The sequence below is a fragment of the Symphalangus syndactylus genome, chromosome 21, assembly GCF_028878055.3.
Source record: "Symphalangus syndactylus isolate Jambi chromosome 21, NHGRI_mSymSyn1-v2.1_pri, whole genome shotgun sequence".
In the NCBI taxonomy this organism is placed as follows: domain Eukaryota; kingdom Metazoa; phylum Chordata; class Mammalia; order Primates; family Hylobatidae; genus Symphalangus; species Symphalangus syndactylus.
In genome coordinates, this window is record NC_072443.2 from 45,762,532 (window position 1) to 45,788,003 (window position 25,472).

Genomic DNA, 25,472 nt, shown 5'->3' on the forward strand with positions numbered 1-25,472 from the left:
ACATTCTCCATTTTTTATGACTTTCTTCCTATATTTGGATCTCTGTTCAAATGTCACCCCTCAAAAAGGCCTTCAAAACTACCCTATTTAAAATAGCACCTGCCACTGCCATCTCCATACCCATTTTCATTTTTCCATAGCATTTATCCATACTTGGCATTATGTTATATATTTGTTTATTTGTTTACTGTCTGTCTCCCCCACGGGACTGTAAGCTCCATGACTGTAAGTACATAGATGAATTACAAAAGGAATCAATGGTAAATTATCCTTGACATATATTATTTAATGATTTTGACTCCATTTTAAGTAAAAAAAAAAAAATAACATTTTTTTCACTCTCCAAAATGATATAGTTTAATCTTCTAAACTACATTTTTCTCATTTCCCGATTTAATTAAATCAGTGATATAAAAAAAAGAGTGATGGGGATATGTAAAAGAAGACTAAAATAGATGCCAGGAAATACTAAAACTGTGCTGAAGTTTGGTGGTATATTTTTTCTTTACACACAGTATTAATTACTTGAGTTACTAATTGTGTCACTGAATTACAGAATAAGCAAAATGCTAGATAAACAGAATCACGCTTGGGGGCTATATTTTATGTAAAATTTATGTTATGCAAAAATAAATATTAAATATTTAATTACTACAGTTTTGTTATTTCTTTCTTATTTTAGGAAATGATTTGCAGCTGAGTGAATCAGGAAGTGACAGTGATGACTGAAGAAATATTTAGGTATAAATAAAAATTTATACAGCATGTATAATTTATTTCGTATTAACAATAAACATTCCTAAGACTGAGGGAAATATGTCTTAACTTTTGATGAGAAAAGAAATTAAATTTGATTCAGAAATTTCAGTTGATGTTATTTATTTGTTTTTTAGACAGTTTATTTATATAAATTTATTTTTTAGACAGTTTATATATAAATATATATTATATATAAAGTTATATATATATATATAATAAAATACAGCAGTTTTAGGTTCATAGCAAAGTTAAAGTTTTAGGCTCATAGCAAAGTTGAAAAGGTCTTATTTCTTCTCTCCTCATTATTAATATCCCACACCAGAGTGGCACATTTGTTAAAATAGATGAGCCTACATTGATAGATCATTATTACACAAAGTTCATAGTTTACATTAGGGTTCAGTCTTGATGTTGTACATTCTATGGATTTTTGACAAATGTGTATTCATCATTTTAGTAACATTCAGAATAGTATCACTGCCCTAAAAATCCTGTGCTCTGCCTATTCATTTGTCCTTTCCCTCTAACCCCCAGCAACTACTAATCATATTGTCTCCATAGTTTTGCATTTTCCGGAATATCATGTAGTTGGAATCATACAGAATATAGCCTTTTCAGATTAGTTTCTTTCACTTAATAATATGCATTTAAGTTTCCTCCATGTCTTTAATGGTTTGATAGCCCATTTTTTTTTAAGTTTGAATACTCTCCTATTGTCTGAATGTATCACAGTTTATTTATCAACTCAACTACTGGAGGACATCTTGGTTGCTTCCAAGTTTCGTCAATAATGAAAAATTTTTAAATTCAACTTCTTACCTTTGGAATTTGTGTAGTTTTTTTTTTTTAATTTGTAAGTTTTTATTTTAATCTTGCTTTCTCCTTTTCTCTTTCTAGTCTAACTTTAGTTAATCTGTCTTCATTTTTATTTCTATTTTATTTATCAATACTTAGCCAAGAACTACAACTATGTCATTTATTACTTAACTCATAATTAATAAGCAAGCTCATAATTCAAAGTGGCTAGTAAAATGCTTATCATTTTAATATAGTAATTATAATGGTTTTTACTGAAAGTTGTTATGCTGAGTTTTCTTTTTGGTGTTAACACTACCAGAAATGAGTACATGGTGATATGAGCTGATAAAGCTGGCTATATAACATGCATTATGTTTTCAAACTTCCAGCAAGCTGAACAGTACATCTTCAGTACATCATTTCCCCTCCTTATATCCGTCGTAAGTGAAACATTCTTAAAGACCTTTTTTTATGGATCGAGTACATAGTATATCATTCTTTATACAACTCAAGGGTATATATAAGTACCTCAGAGAGAGAAGAATGAAATAATATCTCCCATGCTTTTGTATCTCCTTATTTGATGTGTTTTCAGATACCAAAATGTAGGGAGCTAGTGGATTAGATAAGTTCTCAGATAAAAGGTTCTCTGCCAGAAACAACTGATGATCCTGACATGATTCTAAACATATACACTTTTGGTTTGATCTGTACTGAATGGTTTGATTAAACTGATGGTAGGCCGGGCACGGTGGCTCACGCTTGTAATCCCAGCACTTTGGGAGGCCGAGGCAGGCGGATCACGAGGTCAGGAGATCGAGACCAACCTGGCTAACATGGTGAAACCCTGTCTCTACTAAAAATACAAAAAAAAAAAAAAAAAATTAGCCGGGTGTGGCGGTGGGCGCCTGTAGTCCCAGCTACTCGGGAGGCTGAGGCAGGAGAATGGCGTGAACTCAGGAGGTAGAGCTTACAGTGAGCAGAGATCTTGCCACTGCACTCCAGCCTGGGTAACAGAGTGAGACTCCGTCTCGAAAAAAAAAAAAAAAAAAAAAAAAACTGATGGTAATGTAAGCATGCAAGCAGAAAAAGTAAGTTGGCTATAAAAGAACAAAAATCAAAGGACTTTGAATTATTCTATAAGACTGAAATCTAAAGGTAATAAAGCTGCATCTGTGCAAGGGTATTAACGTGACCTATGAAATATGTATTCATCAGATGTCATCCATAGTTTGGTAAGAGGGTATTCTTAGACATATAAGAATTCAGGAATTCTATCATTCCTATAATAATTATTGTAGTAATTTCTAATTTATTAAGAGATGAACCAAAATGAGGAACTCAAGAATGGAAAAAAAGTATAATAAAAATATATTATGAAAAGATTGATAACTAATATTTTCAGGACCGGGAACTTCTCTGTCTCCTGAAGGAAACTCACTCAATTTGAAGGGGTAGTTGACACTCATGCCCAGAAATATTTTAAGTGAATGTGACTTTTCTGGGATGCTGACTAGGGAGAGAAGGCCAAGAGCTTATTGGCCCTACTGCCCTGAGGCTGCAATCCTAGTTGGGGCAATCATGTTTCAGGCTGAGACTGGGTACATGTGCAGCAGAAACCAGAGATGGCCTAAGCTATTCACACACTCCTGACCAACCCTGAGGCATATGCATAGTAAATGCAAAAGGGCCTGATGAAAAATAGAGCTTGGGAAGACTTGAAAATAACATGTTCTTTGAATGCATTCCCTTACACATACAGATCCATGAACAAAGGACAAAGTCTTGTTGGCTCAAAGTGGTTTGGATATGATATCTGTCCAGTCTTTGGCCACTCAGAGTACCATTTTGTAGAACAGTGACCTTGAGGGAGGAAGGTTTGACTGGGAGGCAGAAGGGAGGCAGTGGTATTATCTCTGAAGGACTTTTGGCATTGATGTGCTAGAAATTTTTTAACATCTAGGTAGTGCTTGTGTGAGTTACACACATATAAAAATTAACAGAGCTGTACACTTAAGATTTGTGCATTTTACTTCAAGTTACATTTAATTTTAAAAGTCCATAAATAAAATCAATAGGAAAAATATTGCAATATAGAGGATGGCAGAATATTAATATCAATAATGTTTAAATTGATCTTACAAATTTACAAGAAGGGGACAAACGACTCTAGAAAAATGGGCAAAGAAAATGAATAGGCAGTTCCAAAAATTTTAAAAGCATGTATTTTGGCTCGGCAGTCTCACTTCTGGAAATTTATCCTGCACATATATTTAACTTCTGTGCAATGTTATTATTGCAGTATTACTTATAATAGAAAAAGACTGTGAACCCTGAAAATTTGAGACACGTCTTAGTTAATTAATTAAATTTGTTTATTTGAGACGAAGTTTCACTCTTGTCGCCCAGGCTAGAATGCAATGGCAGGGTCTCGGCTCACTGCAACCTCCACCTGCCCGGTTCAAGCGATTCTCCTGCCTCAGCCCCCAGAGTAGCTGGGATTACAGGCACCGGCCACCACGCCTGGCTAATTTTCTCATTTTTAGTAGAGATGAGGTTTCACCATGTTGGTCAAGCTGGTCTCAAACTGCTGACCTCAAGTGATCCGCCCGCTCGGCCTCCCAAAGTACTGGGATTACAGGCCTGGCAGTCTCAGTTAATTTAGAAAGTTTGTTTTACCAAGGCTGAGGACTAGCCGGTGACACAGCCTCAGGAAGTTCTGATGACTTGTGCCCAAGGTGGTTGGGACATAGCTTGGTTTTTAACATTTTAGGGAGGTATGAGACATCAATCAATATATGTAAGAAATACATTAGTTCCAACCAGAAAGGTGGAGACAACTCAATGCAGAGCCCCCCCACTGGGCGCTTCCAGGTCACAGGAAGGTGAGAGACAGATGGTTGCATTCGAGTTTCTGGTAAGTCTTTCCAAAGGAGGCAATCAGAATATGCATCATCTGTCTCTGTGAGCAGAGAGATGACTGAATAGAATGGGAGGCCGACTTGCCCTGAGCAATTCCCAGCTTGAAGGGGCCCAAGATATTTTCCTTTCCCAAGACTAAACCTGAGTATACATCAATATAGGACTAGCTAAATGAACTGTATTTACCTCCATACAGTTGATAACCTGTTCACAGATTTATTGGCTACTTGGGTTTTCTTTTTGTAAAATATCCGTTCAAATCTTTTTTTTTTTTTCTTTTGAGACAGAGTCTTGCTCTATCGCCCAGGCTGGAGTGCAGTGGTGCCATCTCAGCTCACTGCAACCTCCCCCTCCCAGGTTCAAGCAATTGTCTTGCCTCAGTCTCTCAAGTAGCTGGGATTACAGGCACCCCCCACCATGCCCAGCTAATTTTTTGTATTTTTAGTAGAGATGGGGTTTTGCCATGTTGGCCAGGCTGGTCTCAAACTCCTGACCTCAGGTGATCCACCCGTCTCGGCCTCCCAAAGTGCTGGGATTACAGGCGTGAACCACCGCGTCGGCTATTCAGATCTTTTGAATATTTTTCCATTTACTTATTAATCTTTTTGTTACTGATTTATGTGGTTACTTATATAATCTGGACACAAATCCTTTGACAGATATGTGTAACACAAATATTTTCTTCCCCTCTGTAAATTGTCTTTTGACAATCGGCAGAGTGGTCAACAAAAGTTCTTAATTTTAATATTGTCCAACATATCTTTTTTTTCTTTCATGGTTACCATATTTTATATCTTATTCAAGAAATGCTGGCCAGGTGCAGTGGCTCGTGCCTGTAATTCCAGCACTTTGGGAGACCGAGGTGGGCTGATCACGAGGTCAGGAGTTTGAGACCAGCCTGACCAACATGGCGAAACCCAGTCTCTACTAAAAATACAAAAATTAGCAGGGTGTGGTGGCACGTGCCTGTAATCCCAGCTACTCAGGAGGCTGAGGCAGGAGAATCGCTTGAACCCGGGAGGTGGAGGTTGCAGTGAGATCGTGCCACTGCATTCCAGCCTGGGTGACAGAGCAGAGACTCCATCTCACAAAAAAAAAAAAAGAAAAAAAAGAAATGCTGACTTACTCCACAATCATAAAGATGTTCTCTTATGTTTTCCTCTAAAAATATTTTTTTTTTACTTTAACAGATAGGCAATCTATATAGAAATTATTTTTGTGTATGTTGTAAAATAAGGGTCAAAATAATTTTGGGGGTATGGATATTCAAATGGTGTTTATTTATTGAAATCAACATCATTTCCTTCACTGTATGGCAGTATCATCTTTGTTATAAACGATATGTGTGTGAATCATTTTCTGAACTCTGTGTTGTTTCATTGGTTGCCCTATGTATCTGTGTCAATTCCACTCTGATATAATAACTATCTTTAAAATAGGTCTTAGATTGGGTAATACAATCCTCCACCGTTATTCTTTAAGATTGACTTTGCTATCGTTGGCTCTTTGCACTTCCAAGTTGACTTCAAAAAGTCAGCTTGTCATTTTCTATACTCACAAAACCTGCTGGGATTTTGTTTTAGAACTGTAGAATGTTTTGAGAAATGTTGACATCTTTACAATATGAGCCTTCCAAATCATAAGCATGATATGTTTCCATTTATTTAGATCTTCTTCAATTTCTTTCAGTAAAATTTTATAGTTTTTATTATTGAGGTCTAGAAGATCTTTTGTTAGATTTATTCCTAAATCTATTTATATAAATAAATATATAAATGTATTCCTTAGATTTCCCTTTTCTGTTTCTTTGTGACTGATGTTTGATACAATTTATTTTTGTGTATTTTAATTTAGAGAACTTGTTAAATATATGTTCCCTTTTAATTTCTTTTTTTTTTTTTTTTTTTTTTTTTTTTTTTTTGAGACGGAGTCTCGCTCTGTCGCCCAGGCTGGATGCAGTGGCACGATCTCGGCTCACTGCAAGCCCCGCCTCCCGGGTTCACGCCATTCTCCTGCCTCAGCCTCTCCGAGTAGCTGGGACTACAGGCGCCCGCCACCACGCCCGGCTAATTTTTTCTATTTTTAGTAGAGACGGGGTTTCACCGTGGTCTCGATCTCCTGACCTCGTGATCCGCCCGCCTCGGCCTCCCAAAGTGCTGGGATTACAAGCGTGAGCCACCGCGCCCGGCCTTTCCCTTTTAATTTCATATTTTCCTCTTCTCTCTGGCTATATTAGATTCTATTGACTTAGAGTGGCAGTCTACTTTTATGTATATATAACTAAAACTTTATCATATGTGATAATAAATGTTTTCTGGTGTTGTAATCACTAAGGACACAAATATTCTTTACTCATCACTGATACTTAGATTCTTTCACTTTTATTATTGTTTGTCTCAGAATAGTTGGTGCTCATTTCATTCTGGGAGGTGCTTTCTTTTTATCTTTTCCCTTTCTCCTTCTATCTGATGTTAGCAAAATAATACGATTTAAGAGCCATCTTAATATTATATAAATGGCTCAAGACTATGCCTTGGGAGCCTAGGGTTCCGGTCCTTCCTTTGTCCCTTCTAAGTTCCTCTGAAATATCCTTCAGGCTAGAATAGGAGAGAATTTAAGACCAGTGTTTCCCAAATTCCTAGCGTAAGAATTGCTAGAGGTGCTCGTTGAAAACAAAGATTCTTAGATCCCTACCAAGATCTACTGAATTGGAATTTCCAAAGGAAAATGATTCTTATCCTCAGGGAAGTTTCACTCACAAAGGACAAGATTAAGATTCCTTCCATCTCTGATATTATTTGATTCTGTGAATACTATCATTATATTGCCATAATCAAAAGAAGAATTTTGTCTAAACAAAGGAGTGTCAGAAAACCACTGCCAATACTCCAAAGTTTAGTATTTGGGATACCTATGAGCACAAATAAATTGGTACACTGCATACAGGTGCTATTCCATCTACTCTGCCAGATCAAGGAAAGCCACGACATAAGTGGATCTTCAAGGCATCTGTGCCTCTGCTAGTTAACTTGACCAGTAACTTCTGACCACTTATTTTCTATCCAAAGTCATTAACCAAACCAAGTCAGAAATGGCAGTGCTTCCTGAAAGAATACCTATAGCTTAATTATTAATGCCACAGTCAGAAATGAAGCTGGACTCTTCTTTGGGTAAAGGTAGAAACAGTAGAAATGAGGGGTGTAATAGAAGCTGAGAAGATATGATCAAAGTCTGAGTTAAAGTTTAGAGAGGAAAAGACAGTTTATCCTGGCCCTATTTGTCAATAAATTATTTGAATAGTTAATGTAAAAATTTTGTGAGGGATAGAGTTATAGGTTTTCTCTCTTGCATTTTCAAATAAAATAATTCATTCTGATGTTGCCTGACCTTGTTGATTTAGTCTTCATTTTTCTTATTTCTTTTATAGCTCTCTAGCCTTTCTTTTCCCTTTTCTTTTGACAAACAACTAGAGGGGCACCATGCTCTTTTGTTATTCTTTTACTTCTTTGGCTTGACAAAAATAACAGAGCATAAAATGCACCTAGCATTATCATGTTTGTTCTTGTTCCTCTTCTGGTAAGGACTAAATGTATAATTAAGGAAAATGGTGTTCACAGCAGTACCTAGAAAGTAACTGGTTCACAATTTTTGCTCAAATTAAATTTTATTTATTAAATGAAAGAATAGATTAATCTTGAAGTGAGAAAATGAAAATATAAAGAATGACTTAAGCAAAGAAGAAAAATGGTTCCCAAATGTATATCACCAGTCCTTTTCTCTCATTTTCTTTAGCCCCACCTCTTTAATTGCTTATAGGCTATTTCTAGCTGAACTTTTATGATGTTGAAAACAAAAGTCTCTTTCCTTCCTTTCTTTTCTTTTCTTTCTTTCCCTTCTTTTCTTTCTTTCTTTCAAGTCTTGCTCTGTCGCCCAGGCTGGAGTACAGTGGTGGGGTCTCGGCTCACTGCAACCTCTGCCTCTTGGGTTCAAGCGATTCTCCTGCCTCAGCCTCCCGAGTAGCTGGGACTACAGGCACGTGCCACCACACCCAGCTAATTTTTGTATTTTTAGTAGAGATGGGGTTTCACTATGTTGGCCAGGCTAATCTTGAACTCCTGAGCTGTGATCAGCCCATCTCAGCCTCCCAAAGTGCTGGGATTACAGGTGTGAGCTGCCGCACCCAGCTAAAACTCACCATCTTTCTTATCTCCCAAACTCAGTTTTATAATGACTTTCCTTCTCCAATGCATTTTAATCCTCTGCATTCCTACATTCCATTTATGTAACCTCTATACCTGAATAATAACTGATACTAACTCCACTTTTCCCAGCTGTCATGGCATAGTGAAAATTCCAGATCTGCCACTTACTGGACGGGTATTTTGAACAAATTTCTTAACCTCTGGGAACATTACTTTCTATAAAATGGGGATAGTAATATGAATTAGAATAAATATATATGTTATACATACATACAACATAGATGTAATTCATATATATTAAACTTTCAATAGTAGATGTTCAATAAATTACAGCTATTGTTATCCTGAAATCAGTTTTTCTTTTTTTTTTTGGAAATGGAGTTTCGCTCTTGTTGCCCAGGCTGGAGTGCAATAGTGCAACCTCAGCTCACCGCAACCTCCGCCTCCTGAGTTCAAGTGATTCTCCTGCCTTAGCCTCCTGAGTAGCTGGGATTATAGGCGCCCGCCACCACACCCAGCTAATTTTTTTTTTTTTTGTATTTTTAGTAGAGACGGGGTTTCACCATGTTGGCCAGGCTAGTCTTGAATTCCTGACCTAAAATGATCCGCCTACCTGGGCCTTCCAAAGTGCTAGGATTATATGCGTGAACCACCGCGCCTGACCTTGGAATCAGTTTTTCAATCTGTGCTCAAAGTGTTGTGTTCTTAACTATCTTCTACTCCTTTGCAAAGATAATCTTTCTTAAACATATATTTTCTAATCTGTTCTCTAGCATTGTTTCATTCCATCTTTGGCATGTTTTCACTTTGCTGTGCTGTACTTTTACACATTCTTTTTAACTATAGCTTCCTGCTTTGCTCTGGATCAGGAAGCTATTGAAGCTGACACCCACAGAGTTAAACTCAGTTGCTGAAGCCACCAGCTCCCCCTCCCAGTCCTCCTTTTCAGAGTAGGCTGGCAGCTGTCCTAACTGCCTACTAAAGCCAAATGCTTGAGGAGAGAGAGAGAGTAAGGAGCCAGCCATGAATCCTTTCCAGAAAAATGAGTCCAAGGAAACTCTTTTTTCACCTGTCTCCATTGAAGAGGTACCACCTCGACCGCCTAGCCCTCCAAAGAAGCCATCTCCGGTGAGTCCTTAGATTCAATCCTGCCTCTGAGAGGAATGGCCTCCCTCTTTTGGCTCTCTTCCTTGGGCTCCGGAGCTTCCAGCTGAGCTGTATTAGGGTATTAAAATGATTCTCTCTTGGATTTAGAATTCACCTGAAACCAAATCTAAACAGAAGCTTCCTTTACATAAGAAGACAAAGCAGCAGGAAGAGGTAGTCAAAGTTCTTCAGTTGGGATCCAGGGACTTGCTGAATTTCATTGCATATTCCGTTTCCCTGGGGGAAAAAAAGCAATTTGAATGTCCAGGGAAACTTGGCAAGCATTCTTGTCTGGAGAACTGTGTGTGATTGTTCTTTCTTTACCGATATAAAAACTCTGCCCTCAGTTCTCCCTGTGTGCAGAGTCTTCTGCTGAACACCAATGGAAGTTTCAGAATAGATCCAATCTCTGTTACTATGTGTTCCCACTTTACTGTGGGAGATAGGACAGAGAAACAGAGAATAGTAATGTTTTGCATTTATATACTCGCTAAAGCACTTCTAAACTCATCATCTCAGTCAATTCTTACATTAAAATTCTGTAAGTGGGGAGGATATAGTAATGATAGCCAAAATTTACTGAGTTCTTACTGTGGGCCAAAAGGTGATGTTATTCTCATTTCTTTGGAATAACAGAACAGAGGATTTGAGACAGGTATAGTGACAATGCCAGTATCAGTATGTTAACACAACCAGTGGCAGTGTTGCCTAACTAGCTAACAGTGCGTCAGCTAAACTCCAGATTGCATAATTCTCAAGCTGCAAGCTGCAAAGGTAAGAAGCCCAGTTCATTGTATGTTTCAAACAAGTTATTATAAAACATTAAAATATATTAATATTTAGGAGGACAGTTTATATATATCCCTAGGGTTAAAAGAATAATACATTACTTTATTATTTTGCCTATTTTTTTAGTTAATGATATCTCTTCTGGTCCCAAAGAATTTAGGGCTACTTGCAAAGATGTATATACTTCTCATGAAATAAGGCAATATAAATCTTACAAGATTTGACTGTACTGAGGACAGATACCTCTATGTCTCCTCTCATGTTAGTTGGTCTGTTGTAATAGATAGGGAATTGAAATAAAACATAACATTCCTTATATTCTGACTGATATATTACATGAAAAGCATAATTCTTTTAATGTCCAATAGGATTATCATAAAAATGTTATAGAATCTCTTTAGTAGGAAGAGTAGGCATTTAATTTTACAGGATTTAAGAACTCTGCCTAAAGTCAAGGTGATCAATTAGCTTACCCTTAGGAATCTCTGCCCTCCATGTTGGGCTCTGTGCCTGGCTCCAGCAGCCTCTGAAGTAGAAGCTATCATATTGCCAGGATTCCTCCCAGCATGGCAAACAGAACAGCTGGGGACAAGAGGGGCCAGTCCCCATAGTGGAGCTAAGCAGAGACTGACATCTGAATCTCACTGCTTGGATATCAGGTATTCCATAGGCTACCTCTTTAGTCTGTTCCTAGAAAGTAAATATGACCATTCTTCTGCCCCAGAGCCCTAGGCTTTTCATTTAGTAGTCGTGGGAAGATGAGCAGGTCCAAGGAATATTTGAGCAATTCCATGTAAAATAAATAAGAAACAAAATAATATTCAGATTAGCTTCTATTATTTCTAAATCAGTAATGTAAGCACTTTTAGTGTTACCTAATAGGTGTGTCATGAAGAGTAGAGACCATTGTTCCATTACCTACCATGACGATTTGAAATAAATGAATTTTTCAGTTTTGAAGAAATCTAATTGTTGAAACAGGGAAAAACAGCTCATGCTTGAATCATTGCCTTCTTGTTGAATAGACAATCTGTGGCTCCAACTATCCACTGAGCATCGCGTTCATTGTGGTGAATGAATTCTGCGAGCGCTTTTCCTATTATGGAATGAAAGGTAATTTTGTGTCCAAGAGTCCTACCTACTCTCCTCCACCCACCCTCACCCCATGTTTGTGACAGCCTGGTCTCTTTATATGCACTTATTTCCCGAGTCCACTCTTTCTGCCTTGGTCCAAATTGGTCCTTTACTTTGGCCAAGACTTCTAATAAATCTCTCATAGGATTTCACCTAATATGTAGGCCAAGATCAGAAAGGCCTGAGAGAAACCAGAACACAGACTTTGAGAATGGGTAAGTGGGTGGAGCTGGACATGATGGCATGTGCCTATAGCCCCAACTACTTGGGAGGCTGAAGCAGGAGGATTGCTTGGGCCCAGGAGTTCAAGGTTATCGGGCACCTGTAATTGTGCCAGTGAATGGCCACTGTACTCCAGCCTGGGCAACATAGCAAGAACTCATCTCTAAAAAAAAAAAAAAAAAAAAAAAAAGTGGGAAAGCTCTCATTATCTGAGTTACATTTTTCATACCTGTTCCTTAGGTATGGGCTAACAGCTCTTGGCTAAGAGCTCATACCTGAGGAACAGGTATGAAGAATGGAATTCAGATAAGAGCGCTTATCATCTTGTTGCTGGGAAGGAGAGGAGAGGGAAGGGATATTGGAAGCACCATGTTATGTTCATGGTTGGCCTAAATGATGCTAGGGGTGCACAGAGACTGAAGGGAGGAGTATTATATTCGTACATTCAATATAGTCCCATTTACTCCCACAACTCCCATGGGGCCCTATATCTACTGCCTGGCAGTCACTTCTCAATCATGTCACTGATGGAAGTGCTGAAGGCCAAAATCACATTATAAAGACCAGAGATTAAATATTTTTTTCCATAAGTCACTTTAATGCATCTATCTTGTTTTGTCTCCTCATGCCTCCTTTTTTTTCCCACTACAGCTGTGCTGATCCTGTATTTCCTGTATTTCCTGCACTGGAATGAAGATACCTCCACATCTATATACCATGCCTTCAGCAGCCTCTGTTATTTTACTCCCATCCTGGGAGCAGCCATTGCTGACTCATGGTTGGGAAAATTCAAGTAAGGAAGATGGGAGGTCACATTCCTACAAGTTTCACAGGTTGTGCAGAAGGCTATCACTTCTAGCCTCTTGCTTCTGAGCAAGAACATACCTATGTCATGCGTGAAAAATAAGAATCTCTGTACATCTGTGTAGTGTGGGAAATTAAAAAAAAATCTCTGTGGCAACAAGGAAAGGCTATTCTTTTCATTATCAGTTTTTCCAATGTGTTTACATCCTCTTCAGTTGCAGTATCTTTTGTTCCTTAAAACTAATTTTAACCTTCCATTCTGTAGTTTAATATTAAATCTTGTTCTGATCTTGTCGGAGATAGAGAGCACTATCCACCAGCAAATTTCTAATTTTAGCCGGGTGCGGTGGCTCACGCCTGTAATCCCAGCACTTTGGGAGGCTGAGGCGGGCAGATTGCCTGAGGTCAGGAGTTTGAGACTAGGCTGGCTAACATGGTGAAACCCTGTCTCTACTAAAAATACAAAAATTAGCCAGGCATGGTGGCAGGCGCCTGTAATCCCAGCTACTTTGGAGACTGAGGCAGGAGAATTGCTTGAATCTGGGAGGCAGAGGTTGCAGTGAGCCAAGATCATGCCACTGCACTCCAGCCTGGGCAACAGAAGAAGACTCTGTCTCAAAAAAAAAAAAAATCGTATTTTAGATGCTTTTATGTAGTTATTTGATACTTTCTCCATCTCTTCTCCAGATTGAGTTATCCCACCTCCTTTAGGATCTTCTTATGAGTGTCTCTTTTCAGCTCTTTTACCATCTATTTCTCTTCTCTAACGTCTTTTGTAGTTTCCTTCTTATGAATCTAATATTTTCATGAGTTAGACTATTGGTTCATTCAGTTCAGTATCTTTTAAGTCCCTGAACATAGCACCAAGAGATATAACATGGTATAATGTTATAATTGTCCCCTGTAACATTAAACTGATAAGCTTAGAAACGGATGGTGGATATCCACTGCCAAATTATTTTCTATGGACCTGTTATCCATGGATTTGTCTAAATGAGCATTTCTCAAAGGGCATTCTGTTCAAAACTATAAAATATAATGAGTTATGTGGGAAAATAAAGCTCTTGTGGTCGAACAAGTTTGGAAACTGTTAGGCTGAGCAAAGCTAAAAATGTTCCCTTACTGCATGACTTCTTATAGCCTTAACTACGCCAATATGAACTATAAAATCTCCACAGAAGGTTGTAGTATGTAATGTTTACCAAACTAGTTTGACTATGGAATATTTTTTCTGGATATTTTGTGGACCTAGTGTTCCAAGGAATTCTCTTTAGTAAACAGTGGTTTATAGCTTACTTTGGCTGATATATGTTCATTATTCTAAAAGTGTTTAATCAGCACCTAATACATATCTGTAGACATAACACAGTACTGAACAGTTTCTTGACTTGGGAGAGGAGTGGTGGGTGAGTAGCTGAGATCTACATTTGCTACATATGTAGTAGTAGTCACCAAGTTTATCTAGATCAGAGATTGGCACTACTTGCAGAATAAAAAGTGCAAGCCATAATCTATTTATTCAGTTGTAGAATAAAGATTCATATACATGACATACCACTTTTATTTATTTTAAAAATAACTTCCTTTAAGATTGAAGAAGTACAGTTACAGGATTTGGTGAGCAATTGTTTCCTGGTTAATTCAGAGAAAATTTAACAACCTCCACTTGTGCCCTCAAATCAATCCTTCTTGATGTATTTATTATTGTTTTTAATTTATTTTTATTGGGATATAACTTACATAAAGTACACAAATTCAAAAGCCTTAACTGTACGCCTTGATCAGTTTTTATGTATGTATCACCATCACCTAGATCACTCTCCCTAGGGTCTCTGTACCCTCACTATTCCCCTCTCTTGCCTTCAAATTCTCCCAGAGAACTAGAGTCTTTGCCTTCAACTAGAAGCAGGTGCAAATCTTTAATAGCTTTAAATGAACAAAACTCATCTTGACTCTCTTTTCCTATCATTTTTCTCTTATTACCATTAACCCCATATTATAAAAATAATCCTCTGTATGTGTTGCCTTTCTTTCTCACTCTTCATGATCAGTTCTTATGGTAGAGTAATATAATGTAATGCAATATAATCCAATTCAATTTAATTTGATTTGACCCAATTTAATTCAATAAATGTTTATTGAGCACCTTCTGTTTGTCCAAGGAACCATGGAGGATGAAGAGGTGAATTACACGTACTACCTAATTCATATTGTTCATATTCAAATAGCTTTAATACAGATCATATTGTAGTACAATAAGATATACTATAAATCATCTTTTTTCCTTCTGAAATTACTCCCTAAGATCACTGGTAAGGATTTCTTCATTAACAAATTCCAGTGGTCTTTTCTAAATTCTTACTCATTTTGAATTTGTTATTAACATTTCAGTCTGTTTATCATTTCTGTGAAACTCCCTGGCCTTCTCTACAGTATATTTTTCTCACTCTCGTCCTCTTATATCTTTTCTTATTTATCTGGCTTCTCTTTTGCCTCTTGTTTACTTCACTCTTTCCTGAGTGTAAGCATTTCCCAGGTTATAACTTTTACCCTCTTCTCTTTCTCTAGATTCTTCCTTAGCAAATTCTGTGGTGTTGATATTAGCTATATGCAGATGGCTCCTCAAATTCCAGTGAATTACATATTGGCATTCACCTCCTCAAATCTGTTCTTTCTTCTGGCTTCTCTACATTCCCACATTCAATCAGTTATCAAATTCTACCAATTCTGTTTGCCACAATCTCTCTCACATTTATCCCTTTTTGGCACAACATCCACTGCATTAGTTGCCATCACCCAGTTTTGGTCTTCATTGTCTCAATGTCTTTAAATTGAGATATTAAAATGGACATCTAAAATGTTTTTACTGCTTCCCATCTCATTTTCCTACAATTGAGCATATACGCTACTGCCAAATTAATTTTCCTAAAAGAAATCCTGATCACATTACTACTCTGCTCAGCAATTTCTGGTGACTATTAAATCACTGTCTACTAATCTCACTCCAGCTGACTTTTCTGTGCTTATTGTCATACTTATCTCCTTTCAAGAATGGCCACTAGAGGAAAATGTAATACTAATATTTCTGTAATCATATCCAGTGACATCTTTTTTTCATGTCTGTTTGCAGTTTCTGCTTCATGGAAACCCCTTCTTCCCCACCCTTTCATGTCCAAACCCCGTAAGGCTCACTCAAATACCACCTATGCTATGGAGTATTCTCTGCCCCCTCACCTTTTACTATAGCTGGAAGTAATCTAGTGTTTTCTGAGTTCTTTGTTCTCTCACCCTTATATGACATTTACTAAACTCTATCTTACTATAGTTATTTAATTATTTATATATGAATCTGATATCTTCTTTCAAACACTTAGAGGACAAAATCATTTATATATATTTTTCCCCACCCACCCCAGTCATTTATATATTATATGAATGTATATAATATGTATATTATATAAGTATATTATATAATATACATATTTTTTGTCATTGAGACAAAGTCTCTCTCTGTCGCCCAGGCTGGAGTGCAGTGATGCAATCTTGGCTCTCTGCAACCTCTGCCTCCCAGGTCCAAGCGATTCTCCTGCCTCAGCCTCCTGAGTAGCTGGGATTATATGCATGTGCCACCATGCCCGGCTAATTTTTGTATTTTTAGTAGAGATGAGATTTCACCATGTTGGCCAGGCTGGTCTCGAACTCTTGACCTCAAGTGGTCCACCCACCTCTGTCTCCCAAATTGCTGGGATTACAAGTGTGAGCCACTGTGCCCGGCTGTAATTTATATTTTTATCCAAGAGCACGTAGAATGGTGCCTAGCACATAGCAGGACCACAGTACATCTTCGAATTCATAAATTTATTCACCCTCAGACCCTCAAATTTAGCCACATGACTACAGATAGATGTAGACAGGCATGAAGGTTACTTTTATTTTATTGTGGGTATTTTGGTTGCTTTTTAAATAATAAAACTTGGGGGTGATTGGTATCTCTTTCACAAAGGGAGTAGTTTGAGAAAACGTGGATAACTTGTTCACCTGTAGTCATGTTTGTGTGTGTGTGCATGTGCTTGTGTGTGTAACATATACAAACATGATAACAGCAACAAAAGGGAATAAGTACTTAAAACTACCCTTCCCTAAGTTGGAAAATCAGAAAAAAGACAAGATACTTTCTTTACTATCTTTTCTAATTTGAACCTATAGCCTATTTTCTTCATTTGCTAGAGGAAAATGGATAGATTTTTGTTTCAAACCGTTAAGTTCTTCCCCACCTCTCATATGTTTCTCTGCCTGAGTATGTGTTTGTGTGTGTGTGTGTGTATGTGGTGTGTTTACTTTTATTCAAGTGTTACCTTGAGGGTGAAAAGCCTTCTATAACATTAGAAAGATTGTTCAAACCCTGAAGGGGCAATTTCCTGAATTTAGTAAACAACTTCTATTAAAAATCTTTCCTCTGTTTGCTATCCCAGAATAATAGATATGTTAAGAGGAAATGGGCATCCAGAGTCCCTGACTCTTGTTTAAGGAACTCCCTATGCCAGGAAAGAAGTGAGGCTTCCCTCAGAGCTACATACAGGAAAGACTAATCAATAGGTACGCAGTGGGAAAACAAAAATTATTAAACATGCATATTGGTTTCTCAAGGATGCTATTTGTAGTGTCAAGTTGGTTTTAAGAAAGGAAAACATTTTTAATCATAGTTCCTAGATTTTATATCCTATTACCCAGGCTCATCAGTTTTGATTTTTGACCTGGGCAATCACTTGGAACCACTCTCTTAAACGTGTTTATTATGTTTTTTTATTTTAATTTAATTTTAATTTTTATTTTTTATTATACTTTAAGTTCTAGGGTACACGTGCACAACGTGCAAGTTTGTTACATAGGTATACATGTGCCATGTTGGTTTGTTACAACCATGAACTCGCCATTTACATTAGGTATTTCTCCTAATGCTATCCCTCTACCAGCCCCCCACCCCATGACAGGCCCCAGTGTGTGATGTTCCCCGCCCTGTGTCCAAGTGTTCTCATTGTTCAGTTCCCACCTATGAGTGAGAACATGCGGTGTTTGGTTTTCTGTCCTTGTGATAGTTTGCTCAGAATGATGGTTTCCAGCTTTATCCATGTCCCTGCAAAGGACATGAACTCATCATTTTTTATGGTTGCATAGTATTCCATGGTGTATATGTGCCACATTTTCTTAATCCAGTCTATCATTGATGGACATTTGGCTTGGTTGCAAGTTTTTGCTATTGTGAATAGTGCTGCAATAAACATATGTATGCATGTGTCTTTATAGCAGCATGATTTATAATCCTTTGGGTGTATACCCAGTAATGGGATGACTGGGTCAAACGGTATTTCTAGTTCTAGATCCCTGTCTTCCACAATTGTTGAACTAGTTTACAGTCCCATCAACAGTGTAAAAGTGTTCCTATTTGTCCACATCCTCTCCAGCATCTGCTGTCTCCTGCCTTTTTAATGATTGCCATTCTAACTTGTGTGAGATGGTATCTCATTGTGGTTTTGATTTGCATTTCTTTGATGGCCAGTGATGATGAGCATTTTTTCATGTGTCTGTTGGCTGCAGAAATGTCTTCTTTTGAGAAGCGTCTGTTCATATCCTTTGCCCAATTTTGATGGTGTTGTTTGTTTTTTTCTTGTAAATTTGTTTAAGTTCTTTGTAGATTCTAGATATTAGCCCTTTGTCAGATGGGTAGATTGCAAAAATTTCCTCCCATTCTGTAGGTTGCCTGTTCATTCTGATGGTAGTTTCTTTTGCTGTGCAGAAGCTCTTTAGTTTAATTAGATCCCATTTGTCTATTTTGGCTTTTGTTGCCATTGCTTTTGGTGTTTTAGTCATGAAGTCCTTGCCCATGCCTATGTCCTGAATGGTATTGCCTAGGTTTTCTTCTAGGGTTTTTATGGTTTTAGGTCTAACATGTAAGTCTTTAATCCATCTTGAATTAATTTTCATATAAGGTGTAAGGAAGGGATCCAGTTTCAGCTTTCTACATATGGCTAGCCAGTTTTCCCAGCACCATTTATTAAACAGGGAATCTTTCCCCATTTCTTGTTTTTGTCAGGTTTGTCAAAGATCAGATGGTTGTAGATGTATGGTGTTATTTCTGAGGCCTCTGTTCTGTTCCATTGGTCTATACATGTGTTTTGGTACCAGTACCATGCTGTTTTGGTTACTGTAGCCTTGTAGTATAGTTTGAAGTCAGGTAGCGTGATGCCTCCAGCTTTGTTCTTTTTGCTTAGGGTTGTCTTGGCAATGTAGGCTATTTTTGTGTCCATATGAACTTTAACGTAGTTTTTTCCAATTCTGTGAAGAAAGTCATTGGTAGCTTGATGGGGATGGCATTGAATCTATAAATTACCTTGGGGAGTATGGCCATTTTCACAATATTGACTCTTCCTATCCATGAGCATGAAATGTTCTTCCATTTGTGTCCTCTTTTATTTCGTTGAGCAATGGTTTGTAGTTCTCCTTGAAGAGGTCCTTCACATCCCTTGTAAGTTGGATTCCTAGGTATTTTATTCTCTTTGTAGCAATTGTGAATGGGAGTTCACTCATGATTTGGCTCTCTGTTTTTCTGTTATTGGTGTATAGGAATGCTTGTGTTTTTTTTCACGTTGATTTTGTATCCTGAGACTTTGCTGAAGTTGCTTATCAGCTTAAGGGAGATTTGGGGCTGAGATGATGGGGTTTTCTAAATATACAATCATGTCATCTGCAAACAGGGACAATTTGACTTCCTCTTTTCCTAATTGAATACCCTTTATTTCTTTCTCCTGCTTGATTGCCCTGGCCAGAACTTCCAACAGTATGTTGAATAGGAGTGGTGAAAGAGGGCATCCCTGTCCTGTGCCAGTTTTCAAAGAGAATGCTTCCAGTTTTTGCCCATTCAGTATGATATTGGCTGTGGGTTTGTCATAAATATCTCTTATTATTTTGAGATACATTCCATCAATACCTACTTTATTGAGAGTTTTTAGCATGAAGGGCTGTTGAATTTTGTCAAAGGCCTTTTCTGCATCTATTGAGATAATCATGTGGTTTTTGTTGTTGATTGTATTTATATGCTGGATTACGTTTATTGATTGGTGCATGTTGAACCAGCCTTGCATCCCAGGGATGAAGCCGACTTGATCATGGTGGATAAGCTTTTTGATATGCTGCTGGATTCAGTTTGCCAGTATTTTATTGAGGATTTTCGCATCGGTGTTCACCAGGGATAGTGGTCTAAAATTCTCTTTCTTTGTTGTCTCTGCCAGGCTTTGGTATCAGGATGATGCTGGCCTCATAAAATGAGTTAGGGAGGATTCCCTCTTTTTCTATTGATTGGAATAGTTTCAGAAGGAATGGTACCAGCTCGTCTTTCTACCTCTGGTAGAATTCAGCTGTGAATCCGTCTGATTCTGGCCTTTTTTTTTTTTGGTTGGTAGGCTATTAATTATTGCCTCAATTTCAGAACCTGTTATTCATCTATTCAGAGATTCAACTTCTTTCTGGTTTAGCCTTGGGAGGGTGTATGTGTCCAGGAATTTATCCATTTCTTCTAGATTTTCTAGTTTATTTGCATAGAGGTGTTTACAGTATTCTCTGATGGTAGTTTGTATTACTGTGGGATCGGTGGTGATATCCCCTTTATCATTGTTTATTGTATCTATTTGATTTTTCTCTCTTTTCTTCTTTATTAGTCTTGCTAGCGGTCTATCAATTTTGTTGATCTTTTCAAAAAACCAGCTCCTGGATTCATTGATTTTTTGAAGGGTTTTTTGTGTCTCTATCTCCTTCAGTTCTGCTTTGATCTTAGTTATTTCTTGCCTTCTGCTAGCTTTTGAATTTGTTTGCTCTTGCTTCTCTAGTTCTTTTAATGGTGATATTAGGGTGTCAATTTTAGATCTTTTCTGCTTTCTCTTGTGGGCATTTAGTGCTATAAATTTCCCTCTACACACTGCTTTAAATGTGTCTCAGAGATTCTGATATGTTGTGTCTTTGTTCTCGTTGGTTTCAAGGGACATCTTTATTTCTGCCTTCATTTTGTTATTTACCCAGTAGTCATTCAGGAGCAGGTTGTTCAGTTTCCATGTAGTTGTGCGTTTTGAGTGAGTTTCTTAATCCTGAGTTCTAATTCGATTGCACTGTGTCCTGAGAGACAGTTTGTTGTGATTTGTATTCTTTTATATTTGCTGAGGAGTGCTTTACTTCCAACTATGTGGTCAATTTTGGAATAAATGTGATGTGGTGCTGAGAAGAATATATATTCTGTTGATTTGGGGTATTGAGTTCTGTAGATGTTTATTAGGTCCACTTGGTGCAGAGCTGAGTTCATGTCCTAGATATCCTTGTTAACCTTCTGTCTCGTTGTTCTGTCTAATACTGACAGTGGGATGTTAAAGTCTTCCATTATTATTGTGTGGGAGTCTAAGTCTCTTTGTAGGTCTCTAAGGACTTGCTTTATGAATCTGGGTGCTCCTGTACTGGGTGCATGTATATTTAGGATAGCTAAGTCTTCTTGTTGAATTGATCCCTTTACCACTATGTAATGGCCTTCCTTGTCTCTTTTGATCTTTGTTGGTTTAAAGTCTGTTTTATCAGAGACTAGGATTGCAACCCCTGCTTTTTTTTTGCTTTCCATTTACTTGGTAGATTTGGCAGATCTTCCTCTATCCCTTTATTTTGAGCCTATGTGTGTCTCTGCACGTGAGATGGGTCTCCTGAATACAGCACACTGATGGGTCTTGACTCTATCCAATTTGCCACTCTGTGTCTTTTAATTGGGGCATTCAGCCCATTTACACTTAAGGTTAATATTGTTATGTGTGAATTTGATCCTGTCATTATGATGTTAGCTGGTTATTTTGCTCGTTAGTTGATGCAGTTTCTTTCTAGCATCGATGGTCTTTACAATTTGGCATGTTTTTGCAGTGGCTGGTACCGGTTGTTCCTTTTCATGTTTAGTGCTTCCTTCAGGAGCTCTTTTTTTTATGATTTTATTTTATTTTATTTATTTTTTATTATTATACTTTAGGTTTTAGGGTACATGTGCACAATGTGCAGGTTTGTTACATATGTATCCATGTGCCATGTTGATTTCCTGCACCCATTAACTCGTCATTTAGCATTAGGTATATCTCCTAATGCTGTCCCTCCCCCCTCCCCCAACCCCACAACAGTCCCCGGAGTGTGATGTTCCCCTTCCTGTGTCCATGAGTTCTCATTGTTCAATTCCCACCTATGAGTGAGAACATGCGGTGTTTGGTTTTTTGTCCTTGCGATAGTTTACTGAGAATGATGTTTTCCAGATTCATCCATGTCCCTACAAAGGACATGAACTCATCATTTTTTATGGCTGCATAGTATTCCATGGTGTATATGTGCCACGTTTTCTTAATCCAGTCTATCGTTGTTGGACATTTGGGTTGGTTCCAACTCTTTGCTATTGTGAATAGTGCCGCAATAAACATACGTGTGCATGTGTCTTTATAGCAGCATGATTTATAGTCCTTTGGGTATATACCCAGCAATGGGATGGCTGGGTCAAATGGTATTTCTAGTTCTAGATCCCTGAGGAATCGCCACACTGACTTCCACAATGGTTGAACTAGTTTACAATCCCACCAACAGTGTAAAAGTGTTCCTATTTCTCCACATCCTCTCCAGCACCTGTTGTTTCCTGATTTTTTAATGATGGCCATTCTAACTGGTGTGAGATGGTATCTCACTGTGGTTTTGATTTGCATTTCTCTGATGGCCAGTGATGATGAGCATTTCTTCATGTGTTTTTTGGCTGCATAAATGTCTTCTTTTGAGAAGTGTCTGTTCATGTCCTTTGCCCACTTTTTGATGGGGTTGTTTGTTTTTTTCTTGTAAATTTGTTTGAGTTCATTGTAGATTCTGGATATTAGCCCTTTGTCAGATGAGTAGGTTGCAAAAATTTTCTCCCATTCTGTAGGTTGCCTGTTCACTCTGATGATAGTTTCTTTTGCTGTGCAGAAGCTCTTTAGTTTAATTAGATCCCATTTGTCAATTTTGGCTTTTGTTGCCATTGCTTTTGGTGTTTTAGACATGAAGTCCTTGCCCACGCCTATGTCCCTTCAGGAGCTCTTATAAGGCAGGCCTGGTGGTGACAAAATCTCTCAGCATTTGCTTGTCTGTAAAGAATTTTATTTCTCCTTCACTTATGAAGCTTAGTTTGGCTGGATATGAAACTCTGTGTTGAAAATTCTTTTCTTTAAGAATGTTGAATATTGGCCCCCACTCTCTTCTGGCTTGTAGAGTTTCTGCCAAGAGATCCGCTGTTAGTCTGATGGGCTTCCCTTTGTGGGTAACCTGACCTTTCTCTCTGGCTGCCCTTAACATTTTTTCCTTCATTTCAACATTGGTGAATCTGACAATTATGTGTCTCGGGGTTGCCCTTCTCGAGGAGTATCTTTGTAGTGTTCTCTGAATTTGAATGTTGGCCTGCCTTGCTAGGTTGGGGAAGTTCTCCTGGATAATATCTTGAAGATTGTTTTCCAACTTGGTTCCACTCTCCCTGTCACTTTCAGGTACACCAATCAAATGTATATTTGGTGTTTTTACATAGTTCTATATTTCTTGGAGGCTTTGTTCATTTCTTTTTACTCTTTTTTTCTCTAAACTTCTCTTCTTGCTTTATTTCATTAATTTGATCTTCCATCACTGATACCCTTTCTTCCACTTGATCAAATCGGCTATTGAAGCTTGTGCATGCATCACATAGTTCTCATGCCATGGTTTTCAGCTCCATCAGGTCATTTAAGGTCTTCTCTACAGTGTTTATTCTAGTTAGCCATTCGTCTAATCTTTTTTCAAGGTTTTTAGCTTCCTTGTAATGGGTCTGAACATTCTCCTTTAGCTTGAAGAAGTTTGTTATTACCGACCTTCTGAAGCCTACTTCTGTCAGCTCGTCAAAGTCATTCTCCGTCCATCTTTGTTCTGTTCCTGGCAAGGAGCTGCGATCCTTTGGAGGAGAAGAGGCACTCTGGTTTTTAGAATTTTCAGCTTTTCTGCTCTGGTTTCTCCCCATGTTTGTGGTTTTATCTACCTTTGGTCTTTGATGCTGGTGACCTGCAGATGGGGTTTTGGTGTGGATGTCCTTTCTGTTGATGTTGATGCTATTTCTTCCTATTTGTTAGTTTTCCTTCTAACAGTCAGGTCCCTCAGCTGCAGGTCTGTTGGAGTTTGCTAGAGGTCCACTCCAGACCCTGTTTGCCTGGGTATCATCAGCAGAGGCTGCAGAACAGCAAATATTGCAGAACAGCAAATATTGCTGCCTGAGCCTTCCTCTGGAAACTTCGTCCCAGAGGGGCACCCGCCTGTATGAAGTGTCAGTCGGTCCCTACTGAGGCTTCACAGGCTCACAGGGTTAGGCTACACAGGCTTCAGGGACCCACTTGAGGAGGCCGTCTGTCCGTTCTCAGAGCTCAAAAACCATGCTGGGAGAACCAGTGCTCTCTTCAGAGCTGTCAGGCAGGGACTTTTAAGTCTGCAGAAGTTTCTGCTGCCTTTTGTTCCGATATGCCCTGACCCCAGAGGTGGGGTCTGTGGAGGCAGCAGGCCTTGCAGAGCTGCAGTGGGCTCTGCCCAGTTCATGCTTCCCCAGCTGCTTTGTTTACCTACTCAAGCCTCAGCAATGGCAGAGGCCCCTCCCCCTGCTAGACTGCTGCCTCGTGGGTCGATCTCAGACTGCTGCGCTAACAGTGAGCAAAGCTTCATGGGCATGGGACCCACCAAGCCAGGTGCAGGATATAATCTCCTGGTGTTCCATTTGCTAAGACCTTTGGAAAAGCACAGTATTTGGGTGGGAGTGTCACGATTTTCCAGGTACAGTCTATCATGGCTTCCCTTGGCTAGGAAAGGGAAATCCTCCGACTGCTTGTGCTTCCTGGGTGAGGCAATGCTCTACCCTGCTTCAGCTCACCCTCCGTGGGCTGCACCCACTGTCCAACCAGTCCCAATGAAATGAGCCAGGTACCTCAGTTGGAAATGCAGAAATCACCATCTTCTGTGTCAACCATGCTGGGAGCTACAGACTGGAGCTCTTCCTATTCAGCCATCTTGGAGTTATTATGCTTTTGAATGTCCTCTCCACACTTCTCTTTTCTCTTTCTCTGAGTGGGTCTGTGTAGTATGTCCTTTCTCTCTCCTCTTTTTTGTCTGATCAGAACTGACCTTCTTTTCTTCATGCAAGGTCTCCTCCTCTGCCATCACTACACACTCTCAGCCTCTGTATATACCTCTTCATAGTTCCTAAGCGCCTATTAAAAATGGCTCTGGCTTTTTATACTCTTATGGTGAAATAAAATGTATTACTTCTTTCTCTTCCATTTCCTTTTTCCACATTAACTTGTTCGTGATAAAACCAAAGGAATGCTGGGTTATGAGTTAAATATAGAAGCTCTACACCTAACCTTAATACTAATTAAAATGTCACTTTGGGGCCAGGTGTAGTGGCTCATGCCTATAATCCCAGCACTTTGGGAGGCTGAGGCAGGAGGATTGCTTGAGGCCAGGAGTTTGAGACCAGCCTGGTCAACATAGAAAGACCCTATCTCTACAATTAAAAAAAAAAGTCACTGTTCATTTATTTATTTTTATTTATTTATTTTTTATTTCTTTGAGATGGAGTCTCACTCTGTCTCCCAGGCTGGAGTGCAG

At 38.5% G+C, this 25,472-nt stretch overlaps 2 protein-coding genes across 15 annotated transcripts in view; both read left to right on the forward strand.

The window, feature by feature from the left end:
* Positions 1-9,809, forward strand: part of EAF2 (ELL associated factor 2) — a 67,680-nt gene extending 57,871 nt beyond the window's left edge. Inside the window, exons 6-7 of one of the 2 annotated variants that reach the window (XM_063630168.1) lie at positions 683-741; positions 9,528-9,809. In XM_063630168.1, the coding sequence (XP_063486238.1) occupies positions 683-729 (47 nt within the window). In that variant the 3' untranslated portion in view covers positions 730-741; positions 9,528-9,809. Of the gene's footprint in view, positions 1-682; positions 868-9,527 lie in introns of those variants that run through there. The other variant, XM_055260692.2, reaches the window with a different exon arrangement.
* Positions 9,686-25,472, forward strand: part of SLC15A2 (solute carrier family 15 member 2) — a 50,174-nt gene continuing 34,387 nt past the window's right edge. For 5 of the 13 annotated variants that reach the window (XR_010118472.1, XR_010118473.1, XM_055260686.2 and 2 more), the window contains exons 1-3: positions 9,686-9,809; positions 11,642-11,729; positions 12,624-12,765. Coding sequence is in view for 9 of the 13 variants with exons in the window: in XM_055260686.2 (XP_055116661.1) it covers positions 9,705-9,809; positions 11,642-11,729; positions 12,624-12,765 (335 nt within the window). In the remaining 4 variants the exon portion in view is untranslated. Of the gene's footprint in view, positions 9,810-10,010; positions 11,276-11,641; positions 11,730-11,895; positions 11,966-12,623; positions 12,766-25,472 lie in introns of those variants that run through there. The other 8 variants (XR_010118471.1, XR_010118470.1, XM_063630152.1 and 5 more) reach the window with 5 other exon arrangements.